Source organism: Pituophis catenifer, unplaced genomic scaffold, assembly GCF_029215685.1.
Source record: "Pituophis catenifer annectens isolate HBS135680 unplaced genomic scaffold, rPitCat1.0.hap2 SCAF_9, whole genome shotgun sequence".
NCBI lineage: Eukaryota > Metazoa > Chordata > Lepidosauria > Squamata > Colubridae > Pituophis > Pituophis catenifer.
The window spans coordinates 7,603,694-7,619,302 of NW_027256889.1; the positions used below are offsets into that span (position 1 = coordinate 7,603,694).

The following is a 15,609-nucleotide window of genomic DNA, read 5'->3' on the forward strand; positions in this document are numbered from 1 at the left end:
CATGGTGGGCATAGCCAGGAGGTATGACAGGCAGTACTCGGCCTCCTGCACCCCCCTGGGAGCAAAAACGAGCCGTGGGGGGCGGGGACACGCATTCCTCCCCATGCCCTGTTTTAGTCCTGGTAGGCTTCCCTGCAGCCTTCTGGGAGCAAAAATGGGGCATGGAGGGGACACGCCGCCCTCCCTTCCCTGCGCCCTGTTTTGGGCCTAAGAGGCCTCCTTGCACTTATCGGGAGCCAAAATGGGGCACGTGGGGACTCCTGGAAGGGGCGGGGTAGAGCGGAGCCAGCCAGCAATTTAACTACCGGTTTTCCCAAACCGGCCCAAGCCAGCTGAATCCCACCACTGAACTGCATCTTCTGTTCCTTTCGTACTCCAACCACCACCCCTCTCTCCCAGAATTCTTTTTCTCCTTATTTTGAAGATTGGGGGCCTCGCTTTAGTGCCAGTGGGGGGTCGAGTGGGGCTGTAAGAATTCATGGAAACCCCCTCCACCCAGACCATTTGGTAATCTTAGTGGTATTTTTCAACCTTGGTCATTTTAAGCAGCATGGACGTTAACTCCCAGAATTCTGGGACTTGAAATCCACACCGCTTAAAATGACCAAGGTTGAGAAACACTGATCTCAGAATTGAAGAATGGACTCCATCTTCAAATGAAAAGAAAAGCCAGAAAGATATATCTTTCCCTGCTCTAAAAGCACCGTCGTTTTCCCTTGGTATCCAAGAAGGGGATCTTGACTGGGTTCCAAGACAGAAACTGGGCCAGACTCCAGGGCCGTGCTTTTGATAACAGAATGGAGAGCTTTGGCAGGTGTGTGCAACCTCAGAATATAAGCAGCTTCATGTGATAAAATGGTTTTTTGGAAAAGTAAGCCACATCTCAATCCAACGACGGCCCTATCCTTCCCTACCTGCCACTGTATCCAAGCATTTCCCCTGTAAGATCTACGATCTCGTTTACATTGTCCGTTGTCCTTGGCAGCAAAGCGCGCTTTAGGGATTTTAACATACCATCCATTCAGCAGCTCTCTAGAAGACTTATCGGAGGCCTGCAAATCGGGTCGCACTGCGGTGTGCTCTGTCACAAAAACTGCATCGGAAATCTCAGTATCCAAAACATAATTGTCTAAATTTTGAGGATGCAAAATAGAGCTTCTTAGAAGGTCTAAGTCTGCTGGTTCTTACCTAGACTAGTGAGATTTCCACTCGCTGAGAATGTTTAAGTTCACATCTCATGCTGATGAGATCCATCTGTTGGTTTCTAAGGAAGGTAGGAGACGAAGGCACAAATCCATTTCAGGATCTCAGCATCCCATTTCAACGGCTATAATCGCTGGGTGTCATCTTCACAAGTTTCATTTTAGTGACCCTAACCGCCGGGGTATCATCTTCACAAGTTCCATTTTAGTGACTATAACCCAGCTGGGTGTCATCTTCACAAATCCTATTTTAGTGACCATAACTGGCTGGGTGAGATCTTCACAAGTCCCATTTCAGTGACCGTAACCAACTGGGTGTCATCTTCACAAGTCCCATTTTAGCGATCACGTCTGGCAGGGTGTGTGATTGTGACCATTTCAGACCTGGGTAGCATTCCGCACAATCCTCCTGCCAGGTTGCCCAGTTGGGGAAGAGGAAGTGCCTTCCCTGATACCGATAGGCTGGGTAGAACCGGGGAAAAGAGAAACAACAGTGTCATTAGCAAACTGTTTGGAATGGAGATAGAAACCAGATTTTGTTCTTCAATTCAAAGCTTTATGTCAGTGCGCAACATATGTACAATGAGATGGGTGGAGCTCCTTCAGTGCACCCCCCCCAAAACACAAGACAACTCACAGTGAAGACAGAAAATCCCTAACCCAATAAATCATATTAACAAAACACCCAGTCCTATTGCACCAGTGTGAACATGTTACACATTGTGCCGGCCCTGCAAGTCCATCGTACTATGTAGTTATGATGTTATTTCTCATTCAGGAGTCTGACAGCCCACGGATAAACACTGTTCTTCAGCCTGTTTGCATGGCTGGCTATACTTCTATATCTCCTTCCCAATGGTAGGAGGGTGAACAAGTGCTAACCAGGGTGACAGTCATCCCTGAGGATTTTCCTCACTCTTCTAAGGCAGTGAGCCCTAGCGATCTCATCTAGTGGTATCAGGGGAGAGCCCACGATGTTTCTTTCAACAATTTTGACTTCCCCTTCTTTTCAGGAGAAGTGGGGGAGGAAGGATATCTCTGTGGAGAGGTGACCACTGTGTGATTATTTACCATCCAAACACTGAGAGCACCCAAGCTTGGAGACGAGGTCCGTTTTACTCAGAAAAAAATGAGTACAGTATTTTTCGGAGTATAAGACGCACTTCCCCCCCCTCCTAAAAGTGGGTGAAAATTTTGGTGCATCTTATAGACTGTTTTTGGCCTCCCAAACAGTCCGTGCATCATGTTTTCGCCCTCCCTGGCCCCCAGAAGCACTCTGCAGTGCTCTGCATCAGGAGTGAAATGCTCCCGTATTGAGCTGGATCGCCCGGTCCAGTAGCGATCTTGGCCGGTGGTTCGGTGATCCGGGAGCAATGGTGGAGTGAAGCTCTGCCCACCTGCCCAGGTGTCATTACATCCTGGTTTTAACCAGGAAGTAATGTGTTTTTTTACCTTCTGCGCATGCACAGAAGGTCTGCACGCATGCTCGCTTCATGTGCTTCCGAACCGGTAACGAAGGTAAGTAGATTTCACCACTGCTCCGCGAATCCTGTTTTTGCCCAAAATGGGCCTGTTTTTGCCTGCAAAGTGCTTCTGAGGGGGGCGGGGAGAGCAAAAACAGGACGAATGGAGGCCAAAAACTATTTTCTTTCTTGTTTTCCTCTTCTAAATCTAGGTGTGTCTTATAGTCCGGGGCATCTTATAGTCTGAAAAATACAGTAATTTTATGGGGAGCTGAAATTGTTTTTGTAAACGTCGCAATATTTCTCAGCAAGGTTTTTTAAAATCCCTAGCGGAGTCATGCCAGCCCTCGGATTTTGTAATTGGCTCATTGAACCAAGGCAAAACCAGTTTAAGTTAAAAGGCAGGCTTTGTCATTCCGATGTGGGCATGGAGGAAGGAAGAACGGAAAAGAAAGAAAGGAAAAGAGGGAGTGTGAGGAACGATGGAAGGGGAAAGCAGCACGAAGGACCCATAATACTGGAAACAACATCAGCTCCAACAGCAATCTATTTAAGGCAATATTGGGGTGCTGCAAAACCCCATCCTCTTTCCCAGGCATGACATAATATCAGAAGATATTGCTATACCAACCTTTGGTACGCAGTGCTCAGTTTCTCCATGTAGGATTAGAAGAGCGTTTGAGATTAATTTGTATACAGAATAAATGAGAAATAGGGGGAAAGTATTTGGAGAATAAAACAGAAGGGAAATTCCCCATTATAGTCTGTGCTGGTCAGAGACTCTGGCAGCACATCAGAGACCACCAGGGAATCTGAACAGGAAATGCTCTTCTTGCAACCACATCTACAGTCGTGGCCAAAATTGTGGAAACCCTTTGGGAAAAGTGTATTTTTGAGGTTTGATGGCTAATAACACCACTTTTTTTTGGTGGGGTGGGAGTTTCAAGATAATTCTATTCCACTGCTGGAATGGCCTGGGAATAGCCCAGACCTTAACCCAATTGAAAATCTATGGAGCCGACTAAAGAAACTTGTTAGTCAGAAGCGACCCAGCAATAAAACCCAGTTAATAGAAGCAATCATTCAATCTTGGTTTCACATTATAACAGCTGCAGAACTCAAAGACTTGGTTCACTCCATGGGAAGACATTGTAAGGCCGTAATTCATGCTAAAGGTTACCCAACGAAGTATTAACTGACATGGTGATAATTTTTGTATATCTCGTTTTTTTCTACGTGTTTCACTTTACTTCTTTAAACTAACTACTATTCTAATAGCAAATCCTTCATGAAAGTTATTGCATTACATTCTTGATTAAATTATCTTTCCATGGATGTATAATTTTATGATACTACTCCCCCCAAAAAGTGGTGTCATTAGCTAGTTTTAGAAAATACACTTTTCCCAAAAGGTTTCCACAATTTTGGCCACTACTGTATAATAAGATGGTTGCAGTGTCCCAGGGTTGTGTGATGGGACCTTCATGGGACCTTCCCATCCAGCTTCCCACAAGCTAAGTTAATGGCACTGGGTAGAAACTGGATTCTCTTAACGATTGCATGATTCAGTTAATTGCTGTTATTCCATAGCAAGATACTTCTTACTACATGACCTACCAAGGTGGTTGGGCCGAGATATCTGTGCAGATGTTCCTCATAGGTGATGGCATAGATGTCGGAGTCTCCTGATGACCATCGAGGATTATCCCAAGAGTCACTTGGCTCGACTTTCCTCCCATTTGGAAACTAAAACCACGTTGAAAGAAAGCATGGGGACAGGAATGAGAAGCTTTTAATATCAACATATCCAAGTCACTCTGCACCTAGAACCGTGATGGCGAACCTATGGCATGCGTGCCCAAAGTGGCATGTGGAGCTATATTGCCTGGCACGCGCGGTGTTGCCCGTTCCTCTTCCGGGTTTCTGGCGCGCATGTGCGTGTGACAATCAGCTAGTCTTTTTGCCTGCGGCAGTACAGGAAACTAGAAGAGCTGGTCTTCCGTTTTCCTGCATGAGCATGCGTGCCGGTCAGCTGATCGTCACGTGTGCATGCCTGCCAGAAACCCGGAAGAGTAGCTGTCTGAAACCGGAAGTTCAGTAGGTGAAACCGGAAGTTTATTTTTGGGCATGCACATGCGCCCTGGGCAGCTCCTCTTCCAGGTTGCGGATTAGACAAGCACGCTCGTGCACACGAAGCACGCACACATGCACGCTTTCTTTTCGGCACTCAGTGCCAAAAACATTCGCCATCACTGACCTAGAAGGTTGGATTGACTTGTTGATTTGTCTGAAGTGGTATAGGGTTTCCTGCCTAAGCAGGGGGTTGGACTAGAAGACCTCCAAGGGCCCTTTCCAACTCTGTTATTCTATCCTATTCCTTAATAACCACGGCAAAAAAAAAAAAAGGTAATAAGATTGAGTTGGTCACAGGATGAGCCAGTTTTTGATTATCACAACAACTGATACTGCGGCTCAACTACAGACGTAATTCGAGGACTACCTGTGCCAGAAGTCCTTTTCCCTTTCTTTTCCTGGGCAAATATTCACTACAATCTCTGTGATCAGAGAGTCAATTCCACTTGACTGCTTTGATCAACAATCTCTTTCTGCCGAGAAGACCGAGCAGTTATAAATGGGCATTTCCCAGCGAGTTTCACAGAACAACAATCTGCCATTTTTTTTCAGATTGCCCCCAGTCTCTCATTATGCTCCCATCACTTTTGGTCTCACCTGGCGTGACAGATAGTGGTGCTGAATCTCTGGTGGCGTTGGTGGAGATTTCTCCTTTGCTACAAGGAGTAAAAGCAGACAAAACATCACTTTGACTTTGCAGTGAGAACAAGTTGTTTCCTCGTTCAATTTGGGGCACTGGGAATGAAAACCCTCGATTTACAACAGTTCATTTAGCGATGCTCCAAAATGACAATGGCACTGAAAGAAGTGACTCATGACTTACGTTTTTTACACTTACAACTGTTTGCAGCCTCACCAGGGTTCCAGGAAGGAAGGAAGGAAGGAAGGAAGGAAGGAAGGAAGGAAGGAAGGAAGGAAGGAAGGAAGGAGGGAGGGAGGGAGGGAGGGAGGGAGGGAGGGAGGGAGGGAGGGAAGGAAGGAAGGAAGGAAGGAAGGAAGGAAGGAAGGAAGGAAGGAAGGAAGGAAGGAAAGAAGATTATGTCCCCCCCGACACAAGTGATGTCGAGCTGACTATACCCATCCTGGCCAGGTCCTCCCTGGCCATGCCCCCCCACTCCCGAGGTCAAACACAACCTTATTTATTTATTTATTTATTTTATTAAATTTCTATACCGCCCTTCTCCCGAAGGACTCAGGGCGGTGAACAGCCGCGAGATAAAACACATAAATACAAAAAATTTAAAATGAATTAAAAACAAATTAAATAATTTGGCTAAATTTAAAATACCCCATAATTTAAAACAAATTAAAATTTACATTTAAAAATTTACATTTAAAAAGGGGAGAAGAACCTTGATGCAGCCCTCAATGAAATCGAGTTTGACACCTCTGATATAGAAGGATGATAATGGCCAATGGTTTCCTGACTGATTGAGCTCAGATTATCAGTGAATTCAACTTTGTTTCTGACTGGCCTAGTGCCCAACTCACCTCTCCGAAGGCAGACCAGCCAGACCACTAAGAACACAAGTGCAATGATCAGGAGCATCCCAAAAATGCAGCCAATCACAATCCCAGCAATGGCCCCGCCGGACAGATATGAATCTGAAAGGCAGAGGAAGAGAGAGAACCCAGATTTAAAACCATGCGGAGTTTTTAAGCTTTGTTATTCAGTGAGAGCTTCTAAATGTCATATTCATCGTGCAAGATTAAATCCACCCCAATTCCTGCTTCCTTTCTTAATTTTGGACCCTGCTGTCGAGCTAGTTAGAGCCACTGTTCCAAGAATCCATTCGCTCAGAAATATTTCAGATCCAGTAATCCGTCCATGTAATGCTTCCTCGAAATCCTAAATCAAGTGTTTCTCAATTTCAGCAATTTTCAGATGTCTAGTCTTCCACACCCAGAATCCTCCCCCCCTCTTCAGCATGTTGGGGGGAATTCTAGGAGTTGAAGTCCACATAGCTCAAAGTTATTCAGATTAAGAAACACTGTGCTAGATTTTCAAAACACTCTACAATCTGTTAAAAGTAGAAATAGCCAGATTTGTGTCAGTGGTTTAAGCCAAGGGTTTGTTCCACCAAGAACTTCTTAAGGTTCTACATTTAGGCAAGAAAAACAAAACACACAGGTACAGTATATGTGGTACCTCACTCAATAGCAGTAACTGTGAGAGGGATCTTGGAGTCCTAGTGAACAACCATTTAAATATGAGCCAGCCATGTGCAGTAGCTGCCAAAAAAGCCAACACAGTTCTGGGCTGCATAAACAGAGGGATAGAATTAAAATCACATGAAGTGCTAATACCACTTTATAATGCCTTGGTAAGGCCACACTTGGAATATTGCATTTAGATTTGGTCTCCATGATGTGAAAAAGATGTTGAGACTCTAGAAAGAGTGCAGAGAAGAGCAACAAAGATAATTAGGGAACTGGAGGCTAAAACATATGAAGGACGGTTGCAGGAACTGGGTATGTCTAGTTTAATGAAAAGAAGGACTAGGGGAGACATGATAGCAGTCTTCCAATATCTCAGGGGCTGCCACAAAGAAGAGGGAGTCAAGCTATTCTCCAAAGCACCTGAAGGCAGGACAAGAAGAGAAGGAAACTTGTCAAGGAGAGAAGCAGCCTAGAACTAAGAAGAAATTTCCTGACAAAACAATTGATCAGTGGGACATTTTGCCTCCAGAAGTTGTAAATGCTGCAACACTGGAAGTTTTTAAGAAGATGTTGGATAACCATTTGTCTGAAGTGGTGTAGGGTTTCCTGCCTAAGCAGGGGGTTGTACTAGAAGACCTCCAAGGTCCCTTCCAACTCTGTTATTATATTCTATTCTCAGATGACTTGGGACATGCTCTATCTATTCCCAAATTTCATGCTAAAAGTGAAGTTAAATTCTGAGTTTTTAAATCCATGGCTAGTTTTATAAGAAGCCAGAATCCCGGTAAGTTATTTTTTCCTAAAGATTTTTTGGCAGCGCAGAAAAATACAGAACTCCTTCAATCATACTTTGATGATTACTGTAAAAGGGTTTAAAGTACACAGCAAGCATTGTTCTTATACTGAATTGGCTTTATTGGATTTTAGCAACATCATAATGAATCAAAGCTGCGGATTTGTTCAATACTTATCAGTGTTTGCTGAGTTTACTAATGTAACCACAGTACTGCGATTGTCGTTGCTCTCAGTGATGTCATCACATTAAGAAATATATCCTTTCTTTTATAAATGCCTGGGATCATCCACCACTGAGGTAGTCCTAAACTTACGACCACAACTGAGCCCACTTAACAACGGTGTCATTAACTTAACAACTGCTGTGATTCACTTAACAGTTGTGGCAAGAAAGGCCATAAAATAGGGCAAACCAAATGTCTCACATAGCAACAGACACCGTTGTTAAGTGAATCTGGCTTCCCCATCGACTTCGCTCATCAGCAGGTCGCCAAATCTGATCACATGACCTCAGGACACTGCAACCGTCATAAATATGGGTCAGTGCCAGCCATCTGGATTTTGATTATGTGCACAGGTGGGTTTCACATAATTTTCTCACTGGTTCATTGTGCACTGAGCTTTGCTCGTGCGAGCGGCTTGCACGCATGCACGCGCAGGGGTGAAATCCAGCAGGTTCTGACGGGTTCTAGAAAACCGGTAGCGGAAATTTTGAGTAGTTTGGAGAACTGGCAAATACCACCTCTGGCTGGCCCCAGAGTGGGGAGGGAATGGAGATTTTGCAATATCCTTCCCCCAGGAGTGGTGAAGGAAATGGGGATTTTGCAGTACCCTTCCCCTGGAGTGGAGTGGGAATGGGGATTTTGCAGTATCCTTCCTCTGGAGTGGAGTGGGAATGGGGATTTTGCAAATACCACCTCTGCCTGGCCCCAGAGTGGGGAGGGAACAGAGATTTTGCAATATCCTTCCCCCAGGAGTGGTGAAGGGAATGGGGATTTTGCAGTACCCTTCCCCTGGAGTGGAGTGGGAATGGGGATTTTGCAGTATCCTTCCTCTGGAGTGGAGTGGGAATGGGGATTTTGCAGTATCCTTCCCCTGGAGTGGGGTGGGAATGGAGATTTTGCAGTATCCTTCCCCTGCCATGCCCACCAAGCCATGCCCACCAAGCCACACCACACCGACCAAGCCACCCCACAGAACCGGTAGTAAAAAAAATTGGATTTCACCACTGTGCATGTGGCTTAGAAAAAATGCCTAAATAGGTTGGCATAATGCCAGGGCAGGTGGGCGGCCCACCCGCAGGTCAGCACTACGGGTTCAGTTGAACCGATCCAAACCGGCTGAATACCACCTGTATTCTGTGCCGTAATGATCTGCAGTGGCAGTAAACAAGGAAAAAGATGAACAATTACATCCTTTAGGACAGTGTTTCTCAACACTGAGCAGCGCTGGCTGGGGGATTCTGGGAGTTGAAGTCCACCCATCTTCAAGCTTCCAAGGTTGAGAAACACTGCTTTAGGACAATGTTTTTCAACCTCAGCCACTTTAAAGTGTCTGGATTTCAATTCCCAGAATTCTCCCTCCATGATGGCTGGGGAATTCTGGGAGTTCGAGTCCAGACATCATAAAGTAGCCAAAAGCTGAGGAACAGTCATTTAGGGGGCTAAAGAAAAGATATTTCTTATTCCATGAAAGCCATACGTTGCACCACAAGGAGAACACATTTCATTAAACCCCTTCCTTCTACTACCTCCAATTAATAAGCCTCAATTTTAACAACCACAATAAAGCACTTTAAATGGCTGAGATGTGCTTCTTTAAAAACGGTAACTGGGAATATTTTGAATTGGCATTAAAAACTTTTCACGTTTCAAACGCTTCTGCTGTCTGTTCAGTGCTATAAAAATCTCACTCTTTTGTGCCTTTTTTTTAAAAAAAAAAAGACCATTTTTTTTTTTAAAAAAGCATCATTTTTCAAGTGAGCAAACATGAACGGAAAGAGTATGTTATGGCTCTCTCACGTTAACACCTGTACCATCTGAGCAGTGGGTACACAAACGATCGGAGGTGTTTTTGATTTTCCACAGTTCTGGTTTCATTGAGCTAGCCTTTCCCTTAGGTATTTTAGTCTTCTTCCTACATGTTGCTAAATAAATATTTCATTGCGCTTTCTTTGGCTGCTGGAATGAATGGTAGGAAATGCCCATGGGCAGAAATTGTGTGCGCTCGCGTGCCTGCACCCATAATGCAATGAGTGTATGACCCCCCCACGCCCCCTGCCCCCCCGCTCATGCATCTGCGACACCCCCCTTGCACCCCCCCATGCCCCATGCAGGTGTGCATGACCCTCCATGCTCCCCCGCCACTCTGCGCATGGACGCGGACTCTCCCCACTCCGTTTTGGGCCTAGTAGGCCTCCCTGCAGACACAGGCTGCGGGGGGGGGGGTGTTTTTGGTTCCAGGAGGCTGCAGGGAGGCCTGCTAGGCCCAAAACAGGCTGTGGGGGGCATGCTGCACCCTCCATGCTCCCCCCACCCCCTGCACCTGCACGCATGCGCCACCCCCTTGAGCATGCACAGCAGGGACCCGAAAATCAGCTGGCCGGTGGGTGGCGCTCACGCATGCAGGGTGAAGCTGAGCTGGGCAACTGCTCATATGCCTGCAGAGAGGGCTTCGTGTGCCACCTGTAGCACGGGTGCCATAGGTTCGCCATCACGGATATAGGTCAAATCTGGGAAGAAATACCCTTTTTAAAAATGTCTCTGTCAAGCCTGAAGCAGACCTGACTGAGGCCATTTTTGAGGCTTCAGTGTTGCCACACTGGAGCTGAGGAATAGGCAGGGGGGAATAGAAATAGCTGGAGTTTTATAGCCAATACAAAATACTTTCTCCTGGGAATCAAGGACATTCCAACATGTGGTTGGAGAGAGGAGGAGTGAAGTTACCAGGCAACCAGACAGAACCCTGATTGGACCATGTGACTGATTGTTTGGGGAAAGGAGAAAACTTTTACTTTTAATTAGGTGAAAACATTCGCGGGAACATTCAGAGTCGGTTTTCACCAGCTTGTGCCAATATGATACATCCAAATAAACTATTTTTTGAGGAATCTACCTGCCTCGGAGTTTTGTTTGTTATGGGTCTATTACAGTTTCTCCCAAAAAGCCAAGAAGTTGCTCTTAAATATTATCAGCTTTTGAAGTTTAATACATAAGAGCTCCGAGCAGATTTTGTTGTTTCTGATACTCATTAGTGTTTGTTTGCATGTGTGAAGATAGGATAGTACATCCTACTGTGGTTTGGTAATATATTCCCGAAACCACCCGCAAACCCTGCGGCTACTAAATCTGAGTACCTACCTGGGTGGAGGGTGTGAATTTGAGTGGCGTTCCCAGCTTGGGATCCCAGATAAGGCACTATCTGGAAAGCATAAGTCGTTTGGGGCTGCAATCCTATAACAGTTGTGGATCGGTTGGCAGCTCCTAGTACTTCCACCGTACTCCACTCCTCAGCAGAACGGTGTTGTTTTGGACCTCGCATCTGAATCGCAAAACTGGTCACCGCTGACCCATTTGGGACTGTCCAAGTCAGAGAGGCAGTGCCTGGATGGGTTCCACTTGACAAAGTCCAGTCAGAGATCGAGGGGCCTGCCAAGAGAAGCAAATTCCCTGTTTTTTTCCCATAGATATGAAATGCAAGCAATTAGACCTTCCCCAAGTTAAAACCTATTGTGTATTGGCTTACAAATGCATGATATAATGGCATGTGGGAATGACCTTGGGAGACAGATGAAGAAATGTTGTCAAGGAGACAGTTGGATAAGAGATAGCACAGCCCACAGCTGCATACTGGAAGGAGCAAGAGTGTAGGAAGGACCAGTGGTGCTTTAACAACCGGTTCTCTGCCCTAATTATTTCTTCCAACAACCAGTTTGCCAAACTGCTCAGAAAGTTAACAACCGGTTCTCCTGAAGTGGTGCGAACTGGCTGAATCCCACCACTGGAAAGGACCCTCCCTAAGTTACTGGACTGGAAGGGTGATGGTGGGAGAACTGTACTTTCAGACTTGCAAGATTCTGTTAACTCAGCTTTATAGTAAAGTAGAATCAATTTACGTTTCCTGTCTGGATTACCTGGGAAGGGCTGGCATCCAGTGCAACAGTTTGCAAATTTATTAATTAATAACATACTAGTGAATGTGTTCGAATCAGAGAGATCCGAGTTCAAATTCTCATTAGATAAGTTTACACCCATCTCTAGTTCTCAGCTCTGCTCACTTTGCAAGTGACTTGTGAGGACATCCCCTTGTGCTCCATATTGAGCTTCCCAACAACAAGGAGAAGACTGAAAAAGACTCCTAACTGACAACCTTACTTCTTAATTCATACTTGCTATCATTGCACCTATCTTCTAATTTTAGACACCTCGTTTCAAGAATTAAGCATCATGGCTATGGTTGTTCTTTTTTTTAAGTACCCCTTCCTACCCCGTAATCCTGGTTTATAGTAGAGAGCAGAGAGTTTAATACTGGGGCCTTATTCAAAACCTGTTGTGGCCTGCCAGATGCCAGCAGAGCTGGTGGCAGACTTGAATGATGAGGAGGTTGGGGAGGAACTTGGACCAGTTCTGGAGTCTGGGGAAGGCTCTGATGGATGCTCTGCATCGGATGCAGAGATAAAGCCAGGGCCGTCCCACATTTCCCAGCCACCGGAGAGGCAGCTGCCTTTGGAGGCTGAGATGAGTGAGGAGGAAGAACAGCTGGGGCCTGTTCCAGATGCACGTATGTGCAGAGCAATTAGGAGAGGTGAAGAACAGAGGACAAGGACTCAACTCGGGAAGCAAAGCACATGTGGACGCTGAATGGCCCCTCCCTGGCTGGGGAATAAATAGAAGGAAAGGGGAGTGGTTGTCGTAGGAGACAACCGTTCGTATTTCTGAAGATTTTGCTCATTGTGTTTCGTGCCACAAAGACTTGCTTGCCAGAACTTAATTTGCAGCCTTTCACCTGGGAGCTCATGGCCTGGCAATTATCGCAAGGAACTGATAAGGTCTACTACTGCAGTTACAGTAACTCCTTGAAGGACTCTTGCCTGGACTTTTTGGTGGGTGAATGCAATGAATTCACAAGAGGTAAATAAAGAGGGGTTTTGCTTCTGATAAAGCTGGGTCAGAACAAAATCATAGATTTGATGAGAAAGATAGGACTTAAAAGTTTGACATCAACTAAACTGACGTTCCGTATACGTACAGATAAGTCCTCAACTTTGTCCAGCAACCATTCAAAGTTACAACACCACTGGAAAAAATGTGATGAACTGGTCCTCGCACTTATGACTATCGTAGCATTGCCATGGTTGCGTGATCAAAATTCAGACCCTTGGCAACTGGTGTGTATTTATGGCAGTTGCAGCATTCCCGGGGTCGTGGGATCGCTATTTGTAACTTTCCCAGCCATCTTCTGACATCAAAGTCACCGGGGGAAATGACTGTATGATTCCCTTAACAAAGAAAGTGGTTTCCTTAACAACCGTGGCCAAAAAAAACCCTCCACCCAAACATTTGCAAAATCTGGTGTGACTCGCTTAACAACTGCCTCGCTTAGAAACGGAAATTCAGGACCCAATTGTGCTCATAAGTCGAAAAACAACCGGTACTAATATAACTTGTCTAGTGCTGTCTGTCCTCGGGTGGGGATAGCTCACCAATAATAGTGAGGTTAGATCGCTGTGATCCCAGTGGATTGGAGCAGATGGTGCTGTAATCTCCCAGATCCTGGGGAGCAGTGAAATTCCAGATGGTGAGATGCATTTTATCAGGACTGAGCTGATAACGGCTTCCGGCAGGAATCAGCGACTGCTTATCTCTAACCCATTCAATTTCCACAGGATTGAAGGTACCCTGGCAACGCAGCTGCATAGTCACCAGCCCTTTGGGGTCACCGGATGCCTGGAATGACAATATAACCCCTGAGGGGGCTTCTGGAGACAGGGAAGAGAAAGACACGGATGAAAAAAAGACATGGTCTCAAAGTCTGAACAGTGACCCTTGTGATTTAAATGTTGCATCAGCACATAGCAGGCCTAGCTCAGATCTGAAAAGCAGGAATGGGAAGTTTGGGTCGTTTCAAGGAATTTTCTGTTTTACAATTTCCCTTGCCTCTTTTGCCTTTATTTTCTTCCCAGGTTTTTCAAGCCAACAAATGGAAGAGCCTTGATAGTACAGTGGTTTAGTGCACCCTGTTATTAACACAGCTGCCTGCAATTTCTGCTGGTTCGAATCTCTCCAAGGCTCAAGGTTGACTCAGCCTTCCATCCTTTCTAAGGTAGGTGAAATGAGGACCCAGTTTGTGGGGGCAATAAGCTGACTTTATATAAAATATACAAAAGAATGAAGGCTGTTGCTTAACGCATTGTAAGCCGCCCTGAGTCTCCGGAGAAGGGTGGCATATAAATCAAATTAAAAAAAAAAAATGTGGGGATTTGTCCCTCTGATCTTCAGAATCACAACTTTTTGAATTAGATCAGGATGAAGAACAAATGATGATACTTCAGATGCATGGGGGATTAAACCTCTAATTTCCTCAGATCAGGGGCTTGCTTGCATGCTTGTCTGTCTGTCTGTCTCTCTCTAATCATCTACCTACCTACCTACCTACCTACCTACCCATCCATCCATCCATCCATCCATCCATGGTGGCACAGTGGTTAGAATGCAGTATTGCAGGCTAATTCTGCCGACTGCCAGCAGTTCGATTCTGACAGGCTCAAGGTTGACTCAGCCTTCCATCCTTCCGAGGTCGGTAAAATGAGAACCCAGATTGTTGGGGGGGGCAATAGGATGGCTCTGTAAACCGCTTAGAGAGGGCTGTAAAGCACTGTGAAGTGGTATATAAGTCTAAGTGCCATTGCTATTGCTATAAAATATATTGGCTGCCCATCTTACCACATAAGGTAACTCTGGGCGGCTTTACAGTCATGTAAAAAATATTATATGAGGAGGGCAGGGGTAGAATGGGGAAGGTGGCATCTGTTGTGACTTGATCAACCACCTCCGCTGTGCTGTTCCCCCATTGGGGCCAGACCAACTGACAGAGTCAGGCCCGTATGAAAGGACAGGAGGGTTGGGGCCAACCCTCACATTGATGAGGTTCAACTGGATGAAATTAATCATTCACTTCATTCACCTTTTAAGACCCTGAGAACCAGGGGTGAAATCTAAAATTTGTTACTACCGGTTCTGTGGGCATGGCTTGGTGGGAGGGGGGGTAATGTGACTGGGTGGGCATGGCCAATTTTTTTTTACTTTTAAAAGCATTTTTTCTACAACCTCTTCGGCGAAGAGGTTGTAAAAAAATGCTTTCAAAAGGCTCTGACGATCCCAGCTGAGTTGCCTGATCGTCAGAGGCTTTTTTTTTCTTTTAAAAGCCTCTGCCGATCAGGCAACTCAGCTGGGATCATCAGAAGCTTTTAAAAGCATTTGACAATCCCAGCTGAGCCGCATGATCATCAGAGGCTTTTTTTTTTTTTTAACTTTTAAAAGCAGTTTTTCGGCCAAAGAGGTTGTAGAAAAAATGCTTTTAAAAATTAAAAGAAAAAGCCTCTGATGATTGTGTGGCTCAGCTGGGCATGGTGGAGGGGGGAGCAGGGATTTTTGCTACCGGTTCTCCGAACCACCCGTCTCCATCGCTACCGGATCAGATGATCCGGTTTGAACCGGGAGCATTTCACCTCTGCTGAGAATACACCATTCCAATCCCATCACCCGGATACAGCCAGCCGCCATTTTATTTATTTATTTATTTATTTATTTATTTATTTATTTATTTATTTATTATTTATTTTTCATATTTGTATACCG

The 15,609-nt window shown here is 45.4% G+C and overlaps 1 protein-coding gene across 1 annotated transcript in view; it reads right to left on the reverse strand.

Annotated features, from left to right (window-relative positions):
- Positions 1-1,580: 1,580 nt before the first annotated feature.
- Positions 1,581-15,609, reverse strand: part of VSIG10L (V-set and immunoglobulin domain containing 10 like) — a 33,437-nt gene continuing 19,408 nt past the window's right edge. Inside the window, exons 6-11 of the mRNA XM_070949957.1 lie at positions 13,455-13,730; positions 11,113-11,400; positions 6,290-6,403; positions 5,396-5,454; positions 4,283-4,411; positions 1,581-1,664 (exon numbers count right to left, since the gene is read on the reverse strand). Coding sequence (XP_070806058.1) covers positions 1,581-1,664; positions 4,283-4,411; positions 5,396-5,454; positions 6,290-6,403; positions 11,113-11,400; positions 13,455-13,730 — 950 coding nt within the window. The remainder of the gene's footprint in view (positions 1,665-4,282; positions 4,412-5,395; positions 5,455-6,289; positions 6,404-11,112; positions 11,401-13,454; positions 13,731-15,609) is intronic.